The following is a 20,373-nucleotide window of genomic DNA, read 5'->3' as shown; positions in this document are numbered from 1 at the left end:
CTTAATTTGTCTTAAGGTTTTTTTTCTATAATTTTCTGGTTATTATATTTCAATTTATTTCTTGCATAACATTATTTCAATGGTCACTATACAATTAATCTTACATACTGTGATTAAATGGTCCAGAAAATTTCTAACTGTTCCATACTTGATTAATGTTTGAATGGTAAATGATTGATTTACAACTCACTTTATATTCATGTGTATACATGCAGGAGAATCGTAAATTTCACTTGAGGGATTTTAACTACCAGCCTTATGTATTTCTGTGCCAAGATAATATGATTTTGTTCTGCAGAATACCTTGATTGCTCTAAATGTTAGAAGCCACTGTAACAGATGAATCGCATGTAAGCGAGACTGTGAAAACAAACTTAATTCAAAAGTTATACTAATCTGTATTCAGTTACTAATGCATAAAATCCAAAATTTATTTTAGTTTTAAAACTATAATTACATATAATATTTTATGTAAACATGATTGAATAAATTAATTACGGAAACTTTGAACTAGATGTATAATGACATTTTTTACTTTTTCCTTGTAAAATGTAAATGTATTGATCAAAATTTCCAAGATGATAATAGAATTAGAAACAAGATAATAATTGGAAAAATTGCTAATTAAATAATTGTGTTTTCTTGTTTTCATATTTCCATCTTATTAATCATTTTAATTTTTGTAGATAGGTCATCTATAAGTAATATGATCAATTTTTTTGCAGAATAGTGAATATTGTGCTGTTTTTGTGTTCATAGGTTCTTTTTTTCAATTGCATATTATAAGAATATTTTAGTTTTATCACATGAAATTGAAGGACAATTATTTTCAATAATAAATAATTTATTTATTAATTGTTTACTAAAGTCAGATATTCCAGTTTTTTTGTAAACATGGTGTGCTCTTTTTTATTTAATAACAGTTATTTTTAACAAATAATAAATTTATTTAGTAATGAATATCCCAGTTTTCCATAACAATCCTGTGTTTTTTTTATTAACCTTACTGACTAATTTCTCATGCAACACTGCTGGAGAAAATTTTTTTAAAGGACATGAGAAGGGTAATATCCATAAAATCTGATTTCTAATTAATGTCACCAAGTAATGTTTATTTTCATCAAAAAAAGAAATTGGCACTTTTGGTAAATTTTATGTTTAATATTTTCCTGATTTCTAATCAATGTCAGCAAGTAATGTTTATTTTCATCAAAAAAAGAAATTGGCACTTTTGGTACTAATCTTGTGGAAATTTGTTTAGGAGAAACCAAAGGAACTGTACTAATAATATTTTTTATAGGTTTTGTGTTGCATTGTGCATGTGATCTATACTCGCGCTCAACAGTTTATGATTAAAAAAATAAATTAGTCCTAACATTTCGTATGTAACGATGTTTATCATATTAATGAAAGGGTAGTTTGAAAATATCTTTTCAAAAACCAAAACAAGTTGGAAATAGGAATATCAGTCTCAGGTGAGAATTGTCAATTACTTGAATGTAGTTGATTAATGAGCCTGATGATTAATTGATAAGCAAATTCCATTTATCATCCAGCTTTATTTATAACTTACTTGGGGGAAAGTCGTGCTTTGTGTACAATATATTTTTTGGTTGCAATTTTAATTTTTGAATGCATGAAGTTTATCATATGTAAAGGAAGTGTTGCATATTTGAAGTCAAGTGATCTGCCTAGACTACTTGCATATGAGGTTAGGTGCGTAGAATAAATCTGATGGCCGTGCAAGATGCCTCCGTAACTGTGAAGTTAAACATAAGTGGGGTAAACTTATTCTACCACACATGATACCCACCAAACACCTCTAGTACAAAACACACTTTGAGCCAAATAATCTGATCAAAAATGGCAAGTCGAATGACTTACGTATTAAGACATCATATCTAGTGATGCTTTCAAAACCTGGGTATCGGAGATAAGTATTAAAAATCAACAGGGTGTTGGTACCAGTACTCTCTGTATCTATAAGCAAATGAAATTCACATGAAAACAATGTTTTCTGAGATGGGTCTCTGAGGGATGACAGATCCATTCCCCAAATACTTTTCCATTCGCAGTGCATAGTACTCTCTATACACATCTGTCACTTAAACATATGGTGAAGCTTGTCTGTATTTCCCTACATTTAATTTCATTTTTGCTTAGTTTGATGAAGTTTAAAAAAGATTCCCATGTGCGTACGTGTGTGTGCGCGCACACACACACACACACATTACTACTTTAATTATCTAAATGTTTCCTGAGTAATTTTTCAAACTGTGACTTGACAAATGATGTTTTATGAAGTACTATATTTATTGCAACGAATTTTGTTTAAGTGTATGAGTATAGAAGTTATCAAAAGACACTAAATTTATTAAATAACTGTTGACTGAAAAGTTATATTTTTAGTACTGTTTACACATTCAACAGCCAACCCTATAATTTAATCAATGCAAGACAATGCAGCAAGAAGAAGATGACAAGTCTGAATCAAGTTCTTCCCTTGAGAGTGATCCTGAAGATCAACTGTTGCAGAGTTCTCGCAGTGGAAATGTTCAAATAGTAAATCAACTATTGAAAGAGAGAATAAAAGGACATCTTTCATTTGACATTAACTGCAGAGGTTAGGAATGATTTAGTTATTTGATATTAGTAATTAAATGATTTGTATTATATTTGGAGATAGGTCTTTATGTAAAAAATATATAAATTAATTACATGCCAACATATTCTGTTGACTGTATGAGTAAACGCTGGAGACTTATATTAATATATGTATATATTTTTTGAACATTAAATTTTTGAATCCTTCTGATGTGGACAAAAAATGTACAACAGAATAGACTTGTAAAAATGTTAACAGGAAGAGAATTTATAATATTTTTCCTGTGTAGGTTTCAGAAAGTATTCTTGCCTCTCGATGTGAAAAAGGTTTTTGAGGTTATTTTATTATGTGTAGAAGAGGGCACCATGACCATTGTTATATGTCTTGATTTTCAGAAAGTCTTTAATATAATACCACATAAAAATTACTTTAGAAATTTGGATTGCTGGGATATGTGTTAATTAAAAAAAAAATTCTTTTTTGTGGAAACAAATCTTTACTTGTTTTAGTTCATGACTTTTATTGTTTCATTGTTGAGACAAGGATATGGTTGGTTGGGTGTGGACTAGTGGATCCAAGGATTTATGACTCACTTCCTGTTAACACAAAAAATTGCTGTGAACTTGGGATTGTGGGTATGCACAGATAGCCCTTGTGCAGCTTTGTGTGAAAATTCTGAAACAAATAAACTTGATTTGTAGTGCAAGGTATTTATCAGCATCTGGTTATTGAGATAGTGATAATACTGGTAAATACCCCAACAGAATAAACAAGATTATATTATACAACATGTTTAGAAGATGAGGAAAACAGATCACAATGACCTCCTTTGGCAACCTGAAAACCTGATAAAGAAGATAAACATGAGATATAAGCAGGAAGAAAATTTCTATTCGAAATGTCTCTTTGAAAACATACAAAGGATATGTAAACACTTAAAGCCTGCCTTGTGATCATTGATTTCAATACATTAGGGAAACAAAAAGACTAACAGAAATCTGAATTCAGGAACACAATAAACATGAAAGACTATAAAACTGATCTCTTTGTAATAGTCCATCATGCCTGTGAAGAAGTAATTAGTTTTAACCAAACTCTTTGATTGAATGAGTTAAACCAGTAAAAGTAATTTAGTTGTGCTACTAGTTTCTTTCTATTTTGGTGTATGTCTGTTTAATAATCAAAATTATTTTATCCTTGAATCATTTACATCTTTATCTCGAAACTTTCATTCATTCAGGGCACCACATGATGTTTCAAGGCTTGTTTTTTTAACACTAGAGAACTGGTTTAATCTAAAATTCATTTCTGTAGTGTTAACCAAGAAGTAGTGTGATGAGCCCCTAACAAAAGAAAGTTTCAAGATAAAAATACAAATGAGTTAAAAGTAAAAGAAAGTCAAGTAAGAAATGAACATAAATCAGAATTATTTTATAATCATTATCTAAATCTGTTTTTTTTTAATACTATTTGTAATTTTTTAACATTTTAAATGGATACTTTTCCTGTAGGGACACAGAAAAGTAACCGTGGATGGTCGGCATTTCACCTTGCTTCTTATTTTGGGCATACATCAGTTGTTCAACTGCTGTTACAGGTGAGACATAGTTTCATGTTTTGGTATGTTCATTTAATTACCAGTGCATTTCTCTAGCTTGTTCTTAAAAATCAAATAGTTTTTGATATATTAGCTGTGGATGGTTGGCATTTTATCTTGTTTCTTATTTTGGGCATACATCAGTTATTCAACAGCTGTTACAGGTGAAACATAGTTTCATGTTTTGGTATGTTCATTTAATTACCAGTACATTTCTCTAGTGTGTTGTTAAAAATCAAATAGTTTTTTGATATATTAACTGTGGATGGTTGGCATTTCATCTTGTTTCTTATTTTGGGCATACATCAGTTATTCAACTGCTGGTACCGGTGGAACATAGTTTCATGTTTTGGTATGTTCGTGCATTTCTCTAGCTTGTTGTTAAAAATCAAAGTTTTTTGATATATTAAGGTTGTTTTCTGTTAACAAATGTGGCATACAAACATACCCTGAATTTTTACCTTCTTATTTCAATATAGTATCGTTATAAATTTATCACTTATTCTATGTATGGGCAATTTGCACAAAACAGCTGGTCAAGTGCTGTAAATAATTAAATAATAAGTGCACATATTTTAAAGTGTCTGAGTGATGTTACTGATAATGAAAAGAATTGGAAAACCTTGTATCAACTGAATGTGTACGGGGTCAGTCCACTGGACTAATCCCATTTTTGTAAAGGAGTTTTGACTATAATTTTGAGTTTACAGAGTGTACCTTCATGAAATGTGGCATATTTTTAATAAATCTTACAAGTCTGTTGTACACAAAAAATTCAGACATGTTAATAAACTTTTTGTAGTTAAGATATGTCTGAGAAATGATAAAGTCAATCTGACTCGGGCCCTGACAAGGCAGAGAGCAAAGTGATGTTCATGTGAAGAATAGATATTTTTGCCATTGTACAGATTTCAAATTGCATTTGCCTAACCTATACAGTCTCTCAAATTCACATCTACAGTTTTTTCAGCATCCCTGTATACTGTATCTGGTATTTTCTATAATACAGACTGTTGCAAAACCAGCAATACGGGGTAACGTATAATGTTGATTTTGATAGTTCTAACATCAAATTTATAAGACCATATTGAATGGCACTCTTTACAAGGTCAGACTTCTTACACTTTGACCCCCACTTGTGCACATGGGAGTAATTCCATTTTACAAGTTCATACTCAGGATCAAAAAGTATCGTCATCTTTTGTTTTAAAAAAAGGCTGAAAACTCTCATTTTATAATAGAATTGTCAGATTACGATGTAGACACACCAAATGTATGTTTTTGTATCGTCATATAACTAAGAGCTTATTTTTATTTCTTACCAACAACTGCATGACATGTAATTCAACTTATCTACCAGTTTAATATCTTATTAGGTGTTGTGCACTTGCTTTGATGACCTTGCACTTAATGGAGATGAATAATGTTTGACCTGTTGTAGTTTACACCTGCATAAGAAAACTTTGAGATATAGTTATTTTAAACTTGTAAATAAATAGGTGAGATGATGCTCGATTTCTTTAAATTTCATGAGTTACACTAGTCAAACTCCACATTTTCTTCAATAATACTTCCTTATTTGATTGCCCATTCTCATTTAGTTGAATTCAATCATTAACATAGGTGTAAATAGCTCCTAAATTTCAACATTTTGTGAAATTTATGCTATTAATGTAAAATAATTTAGATTGTGAAAAATTGTGTCAGTGAAAGCTCTTATTTGTATGAGAGATACTTTGAGAAATTTTGTTATAAGATACTCATATTTCTTTACTCTAGAGCAAAGCAGATGTGAATGTTGTCAATGACGCAGGTGATACCCCTCTTCACAAAGCAGCTTACACTGGGAGAGAGGTGAGCTTAAGTAATACCTTTACAAGAGAATTTTTGCACGAAGTTTTGAAATTTTAACTACTAGCAAACATTGTCAACTTTTGTTTTTTTGGTGATTATGATGAAATATAAAATATTTGTCCTTGTTTTATGTGTGACAGAATTATTTGATTCAACATATTGTAGAAATAATACTGAAAATTAAATATTTGTTTTATTTATTTGTTCACAGAGAGTTGCATGACTTTTAAAAAAAAAGTATAAGAAGTTCACACAACTTGCATTGAAATAATAAGTTTAATAACTTTTCTTATGAATTTCATTAACATAATTTAATGCAAATAAATTTGGTCAAGTTATGATCTTTACTGCATAATTGCAATAGAAGTGTTGCTGTTTACAACATTAATGATAGAGTATGTGCTGTTAAACATGTCAAATATTTTAAGTTTTTTCTAGAGTGATCTATTTCTTAGCAATTAAATTTTTTTTTTACAAATGAAATTTTTGATTTGCAAGTTTCTGTAATTTTTGCATGCATTGAAGCCTTTCTATGTCATCTGGAAGTATAGAACGATTAGTCCTTTCATGTGCACCATAAAAAAATGTTTTAGAATTCACGCAGAAGAATAATACTACTTAATTCTTGGCCATTGTTGTACTTTTTTGTCATTGTGTTTTGTTGTACAAGTTTGTGCAGTATTATGAACAATACATGAAGTAGGAAAAAGATATGAATCACACAAAGGAGCAACTTTGCAACATACAAAACAGTATAGGAAATAAAAATTGTATGGATTTTTTTTTTCATTTTAGGGACTCGTTATTTTATTGCTAGCCAATGATGCTGACGTTTTCATTAGAAATGGTGAAGGGCAAAGACCAAAAGATGTTGCCAAAGGTGAAGATGTTCGGAAATTATTGCAAGGTATGTGTTGTAAGTATAGGTTATATTAAAGATTGGTAAGTGTGAAGAACAGCACAGAAAAATTATAAAATATTAGTAAAGGACAGTAGTTATAATAGATTTTGAATAAATGGAAGACTAATAAGGCTTGAATGGGTAACGAAGAAAAACTTTAATATAAGTTTAACATAACAGCAAATAATTCTAATCCTATTTCAACAATTTGTAGCTCGGAGAAGATTTTAGTATTGACATTTTGTCATTATGTAACATTAATTTAATACATAAATTAAAATGAATAAAATGTTCCGACATTCATTTTTGCACAGCTCCAAGAAGTCTTGTCTGTAAACAATTCATCTATTGCATTTTTGTTAGCATAGGTTTATATTTGTGTCGTGTTTTTTTATGTGGATTTCCTTTTCTGTTAGGGATTTATTGACACCCTTTTATGATGTCACAGCATGTGGTCTGAATAATTACTAACGAAGCTTAACCTTGTAACTTGCCAGACCAGATTATAAATTGCTTTACATTAGTGTAGAGTAAATAAAATGGCTTGAGCTGCAACTTGTGGTTTCCTGTGACATTGGTTGCCCAGAGCTCATTTAAAGTTTTGACAATACGTAGTCAAGTTGACTTAAAACATTGTTAAACTGGATTAACTTAAAGAACGTTTATGATTTTGTTCATATTTGTAAATCATTGTAGTATTACCTTTCTAATATGTACGGAAATGTCTAAATTAAGTATATGTATGTCATTGCACAAACAGGCTTCATGACACTTTACACTTGGATGATTATTGTTTTTAGCATTTGATTTATTCCTTTAAGCACCGAGTTTCTTTTATTATTTGTGCCATTAATGCCATTTAATATGTTAACTCCTACTCGGAGGTATTTGTTAAAAAAATTCTTATGTTTTTTACTTTTTCATTTTCTTGTGTTATGGTAACTAAACTATTTGTATGTTTGTATGGGCATTCATATTTCAAATCATGAAAAAGATCCGTGAAATCTTACATAGTAATAGTGTTTTGTAGTAAAGGGTGATTAAGGATCTTTAAAACTTGTTTGCTCTCTAACTACTTCAAAATGAAAATATCATGGAATTCCTTAATAACATGTATATAAGAATGTGGTTTCAGTCTCAAATAGCATTGTTTCTTTATTTGACATGTAAAGTAAGGAAAAGGAAGTAAATGATATGAATTATTAGACCTTTGTAAAGTAAGGAAAAGGAAGTAAATGATATGAATTATTAGACCTTTGTAAAGTAAGGAAAAGGAAGTAAATGATATGAATTATTAGACCTTTGTAAAGTAAGGAAAAGGAAGTAAATGATATGAATTATTAGACCTTTGTAAAGTAAGGAAAATGGAAGTAAATGATATGAATTATTAGACCTTTGTAAAGTAGGAAAAGGAAGTAAATGATATGAATTATTAGACCTTTGTAAAGTAAGGTAAAAGGAAGTAAATGATATGAATTATTAGACCTTTGTAAAGTAAGGAAAAGGAAGTAAATGATATGAATTATTAGACCTTTGTAAAGTAAGGAAAAGGAAGTAAATGATATGAATTATTAGACCTTTTAAAATTAGTCTTTTTTTTTTCAAACAGTTAAAGTTTTATGCATAAAAAGTGCAGTGTTTTAAAGCTTACAATATGTTTTGATGAAATAGATACTCACAACTCCATTCCTTTCACAGCTGCAGAAGATGCGGACGTGAAGAGGAAAGAGGCCAAGCTCCTTAGTGCTGCACGAGAAGGAGATCTACAAACGTTGAACAAGCTCGTACGTTGAGCTTTTACCAGAGATTCTGTTTATTAGTAACAATACACATCAGCTTCAGTGTTACAATTAAGGCACAATGAAGAAATGATGAATTACTGAATTTTAAAGCCCGCAGTGGTTCTGCGATAAGTCTCTAGGCTTAACACTAAAAGCAGGGTTTCAATACCCACGATGGGCAGAGTACAGATAGCCCATTGAGGAACTTTGTGCTTTAAAACAAACTAGACTGAATTTTAAAACTGATGTGAGGTATACTGACAAAACAGTGTAAAAAAAAATGAATAAATAAAAAAAAGAACAGTTGTATCTTTTTTCAGGTTATCTTGCATCCAATCAAGAAATTGAGCAGGTTTGAAATGCTCTTTGTGTTTAGGGTGGATTAATTGCCCCTGAACTCATTGTAGTTGTATCTGAGGTTAACCTGGTGAGACATTGAAAATCTTTTTAATGTTTTGCTCTGTTTTATCTAAAAATTAAGAAGTTTTATTATCCTGAAATATTATTGATGATTTTGTGTACTTGGGTGATTGTCACTGACTAGATACATCAGTAAGTTACCGTGATGAAAGTGTTTCACTAATTTGGTGGATATAACTTACCAAAAAACTTAGTGTTGTGTACCCTCTTGAGACTGGAGAAATATCTGCATTAGTTTGGGTTACAATTAATATTTCAGACTTTGCAACTTAAACTGACTATATCAGTATGGTCAGTTTACTATAATTAAGACGTGAAGATAATCAAGACACACGGTAATGTGGCTTGAAGCCTAAAACAACTTGCTGCAGGACATGCTGTGTTATTAACAGGAGTGAGAGTTTAACAATATTCTACCTTCTGTATCTCGGACTGTGATAATACAAAATATCCATATTTTCAGTGGATGTGCTCTACTGGACTCTTACTAAATTTCAAGGCAATCCTTTAAAAAATATGTGAGATATAACATCTCCAATTTTGATGGAGTTTCCTCCTTTTTCCTTTTTTTCTTCACACCAAAAGTACGGAAAATTTATTTGATAGAAAAACATACTTAACTTTTATGGATTTTTTTCAAATTTGGTTCACTGATGTATCCTTACAACCTATAATTAAGAGTCTCATTTGATGTAAATATAAGCCGCACGTGCAAAGTTATTTAACAAAAACTGGTAAAATTTGATGAAAATTTTTACTAACATTTTTACTACAGTTTCACTTAAGAGAAAAAGTGGACCATTTTTAGTTTTTTGTCATTTGGATTGAAGACTGCTGATTTAGAGCAGCAAAACTATAAAGTGAAAGGAAGTGCTGGTATATAAGTATTGGTTAGGCCAAGCAAAACTACATTATCAGTTTCTAGCTCGAGTTTTCAAAAGAATCATACGAGTTTACAGTTATTATTCATTGTCAACTTTTCAGCACAGATTTACTAAATTTTATGAAATTATCCTAATTAAAGAGCATTTAGCATCATGTGATATTAGATTAAACAATTAGCATGAATAATGATGTTTGATACGGCTGTACTGATTGCTTGGGGGTGATGACAAGAAACTGTTAATCTGAATTCCATGGCATTACTGTAAAGGAAGCTATTAACACTGTTTTAGAGAGGAAAAATTACCACCATGTGTTTTAAAGAATTTGGTTAATTCTGTAAAGTAAAGGTCTGTTTCGAATAATAGGGTTGCGATCCTAAGGCTAATGTGAGTTAATATTGAGTGTCATTTTCTTGCTTGCTGTTTGTTGTTGTGTATTGACAAAAGTCATGATATCTAATCAGAAACACCTTAGGTGTGAAAAAAAAAAGGATTGAGTGTGTGACATATAGGAATGAAATCAAAATTGGCCGCAAAAGCGTAGCTACACTTACAGTATTGATAAGATTTTACAGTAAATATTCATTCATCAGTTAACTAGGCTGTGTATTTTGTTTCACCCACCATCATGCCTCAAGTTGAATAAAAAAAACATGTCCTGTCTAACTAATGAATGAACATTTGTTGTAAAATTCTTATCAATACTATAAGTGTAGATACCAGTTTGGCCACCAATTTTGATTTCATTCCTTTAAGTCGCACACTCACCTTTTTTTTTCACACCTAAGATGTTTTTGATTAGTTAGTCGTTTAGAATTTGGTGAAGATCTTATTGTACCATGTTTTGGTTGTATGTGAGCAGCTTTGTTTAGTGTGTATTTTGTGATAATAAACTAGTGTTGGGTGACTAATTTGATTAACCACTATAGTTAACTACCTATGAGAATCAATTACATTAATTATTATCATGTAAAATAATCGATCAAATTTAAGAGTAAATCAATTAGTGTCAAGAATATAACCTGTTTCTCAAGTTAGGGTTCCATTTGTTATTGTTTCTGATTATTCTAACTATCGAAGTAAGTGAAAAAGTGCAATTATGATTTCTCATTATTATTTTAGATTAATTCAAGGCTGTTAAGCTTAATCAATTAGTGTCACAACTCGTGCAAATAATTAACTAATTGAGATTAGTATTTCTAGTTATTACTATTTTCGATTATTCCAACTATTCAAGTTTTATGATTAACTGAATGTAATCAATTAGCAAATTTCACTAACTTCCCAGCTCTAGTGTTGGGTACTATTCAGAACTTTCTAACTTTATCACAGATATAAGCACTGGTTAAATAGAAGAATGAAAGAAAAAAAATGATATAAAACACAGGATCGTTTTCTTTCTCTTTTATTTCTGTCATGTTCAACACCTTTTATTAGAGATGTGTTTTTCATGAACTGATTAACTAGATTTGTCTTTGGTTTCTGTAGCTTCATGATGCCAACCCACCAAATATAAATTGTACGGACACCTCGGAAATACAGCCCTTCACTGTTGTGCTTATAGAGGACAGAAAGAAACAGCGGTGTTGCTTTTACAGTGTGGAATTGATTCTTCCATTAAAAATCATCGAGGTAACAGTCTTTGATGTGAGGAAGGTGTTAAGTTGAAACGATTTTTCAAATAATGTGTATTATGTAAGACTGGCCACAAACTTGGAAAAATTTTAAAAGTTAGAAAACCTGAAAAAAGGGTAAAAAGAAGTCAGGAAAAATTGTAAGACTTCCTTTCGTCTTCTTTTCTTTTTTGCCTCAGAATATTCACATGCATTTATATCTTGGTTATGCCGTGTACATGTATCATTACTTCTTTTATTTTTAACCATAACCTCTGTTACACAGTTTTACAGAGTCTATTGTACATTATCATAAATTTCCGTGTGTTAACATCATTTACACCTAAATGTTTTTGTAATTATCGTTGGATTTCTTAATTATGTTTTAAAGAGTAATTCCAATTGTTCATGACATATTAGTTCCTCTATTTTACTTGTTTTGGTTGTTAAATACACTATTTAATAATTAAGATGAGCTACATTTACAAACTAGGTAAAATGTGATTCCAGAAAAATGGGTTTAAAATTTGTTAAGAGTTACATTTTGGTCATTGTTTTTGTTAAAAAAAATTGTCTTCCTTTTACAGTATTGTTCATTTCGGCATCATATTTTTATGTAATATACTATAAGTGACATTAGTTTAATTGAGAAACAATTTGAAGTGAAACATGTTGTCATGCAATTGCTACATTGCATCTCAACATTGAAAATCAGTGATGCATATTGTTTAATTAACATTTATTTTTATTGTATATAAATACAATGTTTTTTAGGTCAAATAGCTGCAGACCTTACAACAAATCCTCATATGAAACAAATTCTTTGTGTCCAGCCAATTAGGAAACTTCAGAAAAATGCTGTTAGATTTGAGGGACCATTGTTAAGGGTAAATGTTTTTTTTTAATAACTTTGTACGCATTTCGTTATAGTTGTTGAGTTGAATTCTTTTTTATATACAAATCTAGTAAAACTAAACTTACAAAAAAAATTATTTTTGCATAGGAAAAGCTTCAATCAGAATTGGTATAGTGGTTTTTTGAAATGAGTAATTTTGTGTATTTTATTATGTAACATTAATATAAATACAGTGTGTATATTTTTTAACCCTTTTTGGACTGGAGGGATATCACTGATATCTCTTGTCTTGTTCTTTTAGTTGTTATGCTGAAAATAATTAACCAAGTTGCATGAAATTTGGTACAAACTTTCTTAAAAGTGTTTAGTTTCTGTATAAGGATATTCATGAAACTAGATACAGTAAATATATCATTTTGATTTAGGTATGAAGTGTCCAAAATCGTGTTGAGAAACTGTTTGGAAAAAACATAAAAATACTTCTTTTTATCATGATTTTTTTTATTGATATAAATTTCCTTTTTATATATCCAATCCAATTTTAACTTGTTCGATATGCATTAATGTATTCCTTTGGCACTCATCTTTGCTGTTTTCAGCTGTTGACCTCATGCTGTAATTCATACATGAAAGTACTGACAAAGACTCGTCAATGAACAGTTACCTAACTTTTCAACATTGTGAACACTACCTTTGTCAGGCATGATACGTTATCAACTACAGCATTTTTTTGTTGAGATCAATTTGTGTCTGAAAATTATAGTTTTGTTTCACTAAATGAGAATTCCTGGTATTGTTTCACACACATAAGACTTAACAATATATTCAATTTAAAAAGAAATATTTGTGTCATCTGAGTAGTTTGCTGCTGCAGGTCTTAGCTTATTCATTAGACCACAGTGTCCTTAACTGATATCCTGTTATAAAATAATATTCCTGTACCTTTCAAACAGACATAATACAAAACAATTATCAGGAATGAAAAGAACCTCATCATAAACTGTAAAAACAACAATGAAGCCTATAATTAATTGAGAAATATTTCAAAACATTCGTCTCGAGGTTGCCCTGTTACCCCTTGAAATACCAAACCTCAGCATTTTAAAGTTTGTAACTAATTTGTATGGCACACTAATGATTATTGGCTTTTCAGAACTGAAATCCAGTCATAAAGTTTTTAAGATCCTAGCAGGCAATGAAGTAAATGTGGGTTCAATTAATAAATCTGTAGCTGGAAAAAAACAACAGAAAAGTACGTAAACATAAAATAAACATCCAAACTAACCCAAAAACATGATATCTTATTAGGAGAGTTAAGTGTGTGATGTATATGTTTCAGACATATAGAGACAAGATGGCACATTTTGGACATTTTTTAATTTTTATTTCTAAAATAAACTAGATAAGCATTAAAGAATGGTATAATATTGATTCTTAAAATATGTTTTAGTAACATCGTATTGAAATACAATTATAATTATTATTTTTGTAATTAAATACTGAAAGCTGATTTGTGAGTGTGCATGAACTCAAACTGAGTAGAACATATACCGGTTGGGAAAGGATCAAACCACATTCCAGTCTTTTATGTGTATTAATTAAAAATGGGTACCACATGAGTATTTCAGTCTTTATATTTACTGTGGATTAGTCTGGACTTGTAGTTTTTAAAAAACTTCATGTTTAAAGAGATTGGAACTGGATATATTCTTTTGTAATAAGTAGTAGATTAAAAGTAGAGGTGTTTCCTCCTCTTTCAGAAATGTTGTTTGTGAGTTGACTTGTTGTGCACAGAACTTGTATTTAATTTTTCAATACTTACATATTTTTGGGTATATATATGTGTGTGTGTGTGTTCTTACTTTACTGTTTGCTGTTCTTTCTCATTTAATCACTTTTTTTTAATTCCTCAGAAAAGTAAACTTCTGGGTTGGAAACCATTTTGGGCTGTTTTAGAAAGAGGAGTATTTTCTTTTTTTCTCTCCAGGTATGCTGCGACACTTTAGGTTGTATCTTGTTTTGACTATGCTTAAAATTAAGATGAACATTTTGTTAAGATTATAATGATCATTAAGTTCAGTGTTTTATGTGTTATTAACAACACCTTTTACTTAAAGTGGTAATTCTGAGTTTAAAATAAAAATTACCGTGTTCTCTTGCTTAATTTTGTCCCAGATTGCCAAGTGATTCTCATAAATATCTAAGTTTTTTAATTTTGACTAGTGTGACATCTTGTACATTAATAATTTTGCACTAGGTGGACCAGATGTATCTACTGATAAAGTTTAAAGTTTTATACGTGCATTAATATGAGTAAGGGTGAAATTCTCAACAAAAAAAGTGTCTGTACTTGAATGTGCATACAAGAAAGGATTTTGTTCATATATTTAATTTATAATATAATTTATTAAAGAAAATACATACAACCATTGTTTTGATGGTTTAAAATCAACAAATATTTATTAAACAGGCAACTAAACAAAATTCATATCTGTAAACATACCTCAGTTTTTTTTTTCACTTCTCACTTATTGTCTGTGGCAATAGCTCCCAAAAGCATTGGGAATGACCTATCTATCAGACATATCCAAACAATCCAGATGAAAAACAAGACATTTAGTAAGGAAAATCAAATAGAGGCTAGGTTTTTGATGTTATAACCCACAACTTCTCAAAACTTCATTGATGGTGTAACTTTAGATAATAGTCTACATACTGAGTAAAGAAGTAATAGCTCAAATCAAGGCATAAATTGTTTTTATGATATTTGCAAATAATTCAACCGAAAATCTATGTGTATATATATCAGTGAAGCATCTTTTTCTCCCTTTTTTATCTACTGTAGAGCTGATGCAGCTACTGGGACAAAACGAAAAAGCTACAAATATCTTGATGAAGCTAAAGTTGTGGTAAGAATTGAGTTTTTTTTTTATTACCTAATTTAGTTTTTTTTTTTGGTCTTGTTGTTTACTGTAACAATAAGTTGGAATTTCTCTATATGTATACATAAACTAAAAATCAAAAGGACAACAATTTAAAGGTAATGTTTTTTTTAAAACTCGGTGTAATACCGAGCTTAGTGACGTTGTGATGTGAGTTGATGTACACAACTTTCAAGGTGGTCTCGAAAGTATTTTATAGGATTTAAATCCAAATTTTTTTCTGGTCAGAAGTTTTTTGATCAAGGTTGTTTGTCAAAGGCATAACATAACAATATGACACCTGTCATTATTGTGCATATGAACCAAACCTGGTGTGATTGCAACTAAGGAAAGTGCAAAGTTGTATTGATGGGCCCAGTATTATTTAAAATTGTCAGTGAGCGGCATTTCACCCTCCTGGAATCTCAGTAATATCTGTATACTCTTAATACTGATGCCTTCCTACATCATAACTGAGCCACCATTAACAGTCATATTCAACAGTGTTAGCTTTTCAGATGTAATTTCATTTTGTCTTATTATGGTATTTTTTACAACTGGACATGGTCTATATATTTTCCATTTCAGTAACTTGATACAGTTTGGGTTGGTCCTTTTGTAGAGCTCTTGGTATCAGAGCTGGCAAACCAGGTTTAAGTCAGAGATACCACAAAATAATCCCCACACTTTAAACTGTGATTGCATTGTAAGAATGAAATTTATACTTTAGCATGGATGGTAGGGTGCTACTGACAGGCTGTCTTCTCTCTGGTCAGTAGTTCCAAATTAGGCATTTTTACTATTTCATGATTTTTTTTCAAAACATTATATGTATTTGTTGATGAATGTCAAGTAAAAACGAACAAAATAAAGCTTTTCTTGTCATGTACTGGTATGTAAACAAATTATCTTTTACATTTTAAAGTAACTATCATTTTTATTTGCATTAAAACATAATGCATGCTGCGTATTCAGTGTTAAAACAAAAGCATTACATCAAATGACAATATTTTTCTAATCCTGAAAATATTATTGTATAACCTTGAAAGGTATTGAGAGAGGACATGTTTTTTTTAATTATTGTTTCTTGATATTAGTACTAACTGTTTAAGATGCCTGATATATATGTTTTCAGTTAGGTGTAAAAAAATGATATAGCATTTAATTCTGGTAGATTAATGTCGCACTGTGTTCCATTTTCCTGTTTTTGTTTACGAACAATTATGATTTGGAAAAAAGATAAACAATGAGGTTTTTATTTGATAATGTAACAGAAGTTACAGAATTAAAATTACTAAAACAGAAGAAATTTCCAAGTATGCAACAGACACAAATTAGTAAGTCAGATTTGTAGTTTTTAAAAGTTATAGGTTTCTATAATTAAAATACCATTTTATATAATTTGTTTTTACCTTAGTGGTTATTCATCTGTGTTAGTTATTGAAAAATATATCACCTTAATTATAAGATATTTATTCAAGTTTCAAAAATAACTTTAGTTATTGAATGTACTTTATTCCAGGCTGAGGAGAGTGATGAGGCAGCTTTTACTGTACACTTTTCTGATAACACAAACCAAAGATTCAGTGTTCCATTTCTTCATTATCAGCAGCTTGACAGAGAGGTGAGTTGTTAACAAGAATGATTAAGAGATTCATGGCAGAATACCTATAACAAAAACTAGATTCTTGGTTATTTGTTTTCTTAGTGTTATATCTCAGCTATATTTACAGGGCACTCTTTTATTTTTATTTAGACACTGTGTAGATAACTATTTAGTTAGCCCCCAAATGGCTCTGCAGTACCTCTGTGGTCTTATAACCCTAAAAATTAGGTTTCAGTACACTTTGTAGGTGAATAACAGATAAGGATTTTTAAGTAACTTTTCAGTGGTTCAGCGGCAAACCTGCAAGGTTACAATGATAAAAATCGTGGTTCAATACTAGTGGTGGGCAGAGCACAGATAGCCCATTGTGTAGCTATGGACTTAACAACAAACAAATAAGGATCATTGTTTTGCTGAAAGATGAATTTTTGACCAGTGATTTGTGTCCATGAGGGAATCTGCTTATCCTTGTTAGCAGTCAGGGTGCCACTAGTTTTGCATAGATCACTAACACCATTGGCTAACATATAACCCCAGACTTGTACTGATTTACCACCATGTTTGACTATGATACTGTTTTACTCTGTTTTAGAACAAACTGTCATTGACTGTTGCTAAACAATTCGAACTTAAATTCATCTGTGAATACTGATCCACCACCATGTTTGACTAGGATACTGTTTTACTCTGTTTTAGAACAAACTGTCATTGACTGTTGCTAAACAATTCAAACTTAGATTCATCTGTGAATACTGATCCACCACCATGTTTGACTAGGATACTGTTTTACTCTGTTTTAGAACAAACTGTCATTGACTGTTACTGAACAATTCAAACTTAGATTCATCTGTGAATAATGATCCACCACCATGTTTGACTAGGATACTTTTTTACTCTGTTTTAGAACAAACTGTCATTGACTGTTACTGAACAATTCAAACTTAGATTCATCTGTGAAGAGCACACATCTCCAGCTTTGCTTATTTCTGTGTTTTTAATTCAGTTTCCATTTCAACCATTTGATTTGGTTACCTCCTCTTAGCAATTGTTTTGAGTAGCTACACATCCAGTGAGACTTCAAAATGCTAATGCGTATCTTACTGTTCTCGAAGTTACATTCACACACGTGTTTACAATAAGTAAATCAGTTTAAGGGTACTCCAGCTACAAAAAATTGGGGAGTAATGCTTTATGGAAAAAAAAGATGTAGATTCACATACTCAGTTTTTATACCCTCCCCAAATGAGTAACCCCAGTGACAGCAGCTAATTGTCCAGCACATAACATTGTTTGTTTACTTAGAACTATGAGTAATAACAGCAGCATCTCTTCTAGTTTTTCTTTCTCAGTGAGTTACATGAGTTGTATAGTGAGTCAAAGGTAGTTCTCCGTCAACTTTATAATATAACTTGGACGTCGATAATATTGTTCTTTTCAGTGTTTATTTACATAATGGAATCTAGGACAAAGGAGGCCCTGCGCATTCAGTGTAATTTGGCAGACGAACAACGTGTACGTTCTTTATTCTTTGGGTGATGAGTGGTATGTGGTTACTGCTATCACTAGAAGGTTGAGTGTCTTTGTTATCAATAGGCTTTGTATTAGCCTATTTTATATATTATCTATAGATTTATTACTTGTTTACAGTTCGAATAAGATAAGCTAAATTGGCATAATGTAGGAAGAAGAAATATGTTAATCATTTAATGAATAATGTTTGATATGGGATTTTTATCTTGCTAGAAATGGATAAATGCCCTGAAGGAACACATTGAGTTCAGTACCCACTACACCAAACAAGGAATGGGTAATACTGACAGTGATGAAGAGGAATTTTCTCTTGTGCCTTTGGCTTCGATGCAACGGATGTTTCAAGTAAATATTGTATCATGTTTTTGTCTTTAGTAGAATGGATGTTTCAGGTAAAAGTCTAGTATTTGTGTATTTGGCTTCAGAGCAACAGAAGTTTCTGTGAAACTTTAGTATTGCCTTATGCATTTGGCTTCAGAGCAACAGAAGTTTCTGTGAAACTTTAGTATCGCCTTATGCATTTGGCTTCAGAGCAACAGAAGTTTCTGTGAAACTTTAGTATTGCCTTATGCATTTGGCTTCAGAGCAACAGATGTTTCTGTGAAACTTTAGTATTGCCTTATGCATTTGGCTTCAGAGCAACAGAAGTTTCTGTGAAACTTTAGTATCGCCTTATGCATTTGGCTTCAGAGCAACAGAAGTTTCTGTGAAATTTTTGTATCGCCTTATGCATTTGGCTTCAGAGCAACAGAAGTCTCTGTGAAACTTTAGTATCGTCTTATGCATTTGGCTTCAGAGCAACAGAAGTCTCTGTGAAACTTTATATCGTCTTATGCATTTGACTTCAGAGCAACAGAAGTTTCTGCGAAACTTTAGTATCGCCTTGTGCACTTGGCTTCAGAGCAACAGAAGTTTCTGTGAAACTTTAGTATTGCCTTGTGCATTTGGCTTCAGAGCAACAGAAGTTTCTGTGAAACTTTAGTATTGCCTTATGCATTTGGCTTCAGAGCAACAGATGTTTCTGTAAAACTTCCGTATTACCTTGTGCACTTGGCTTCAGTGCATCAAGTATTTTAAATATATTTCAGTATTTTTTGGTGTGTTTCATGTGTTTGTAAACATAAAAAAAATTGCTCTGTTTATAATATACTTTCGATTTAGGTGGGCATGTTTATAGAGTAGTTAGTTTTAGATTAATACTTGTGCCTTTTGATGTAGTGTAACAAATATAGTTACAAAACTATTTAAGCTTTGCTTTATAAAAAGCTAAAAGTAAAATTCAGAACTACCTTGTTTCTATGGTTTGGTATAACTGTACGAAGTTGTGGATATATGGATACAATCTTTCTTTATTTAACTTTAATACAGCAAACAGGACAAGTACTATTTTAGTGATTTTGTTTATAATGAAACATTTTGGGAACATTTATATTCTTGAACTTGTAATCAAGCCTGTTGATATCTTGTTTTACCTATGTCACATTGCAGTTAGTCAGTTTCCACTGTCTTTTAAACAGTTGAATCAGACTTTACAGAATACATTTTCTTGAAAAAGATATGCAATAACACAGGCCTGTGATGGTTTTATTGTCTATAAATTTTTACATGTCCTATAGTAATTCCTATATGTGGAATTTGAAAATCATCCGTTTTTCTCCATCATGTACAGATTTTTTTCACAAAACGTCATAATGCAATACATAAAAGAAAGATCACAACAGGTAATTTTGAGACTAAAAGACTTAGATTTCACAAAAAAAATCAGGATGAATGAGGATGCATATTCGTTTGATACCAATGTTCTT

General features: G+C 30.7%; 1 protein-coding gene across 1 annotated transcript in view; it reads left to right on the top strand.

Moving 5' to 3' along the window:
* Nucleotides 1-20,373, top strand: part of LOC106467435 (oxysterol-binding protein-related protein 1-like) — a 59,130-nt gene that overhangs the window by 4,658 nt on the left and 34,099 nt on the right. The window contains 12 exon segments of the mRNA XM_013927785.2: nucleotides 2,431-2,623; nucleotides 4,117-4,202; nucleotides 5,982-6,056; nucleotides 6,852-6,963; nucleotides 8,656-8,741; nucleotides 11,531-11,567; nucleotides 11,570-11,674; nucleotides 12,430-12,542; nucleotides 14,425-14,498; nucleotides 15,357-15,420; nucleotides 16,955-17,056; nucleotides 18,782-18,913. Coding sequence (XP_013783239.1) covers nucleotides 2,461-2,623; nucleotides 4,117-4,202; nucleotides 5,982-6,056; nucleotides 6,852-6,963; nucleotides 8,656-8,741; nucleotides 11,531-11,567; nucleotides 11,570-11,674; nucleotides 12,430-12,542; nucleotides 14,425-14,498; nucleotides 15,357-15,420; nucleotides 16,955-17,056; nucleotides 18,782-18,913 — 1,149 coding nt within the window. The 5' untranslated portion in view covers nucleotides 2,431-2,460.

This window comes from Limulus polyphemus, unplaced genomic scaffold (genome assembly GCF_000517525.1).
Source record: "Limulus polyphemus unplaced genomic scaffold, Limulus_polyphemus-2.1.2 Scaffold2615, whole genome shotgun sequence".
In the NCBI taxonomy this organism is placed as follows: Eukaryota; Metazoa; Arthropoda; class Merostomata; order Xiphosura; family Limulidae; genus Limulus; species Limulus polyphemus.
The sequence above is the reverse complement of the archived record's forward strand: the minus strand, read 5'-3'. Positions and strand labels throughout refer to the sequence as shown.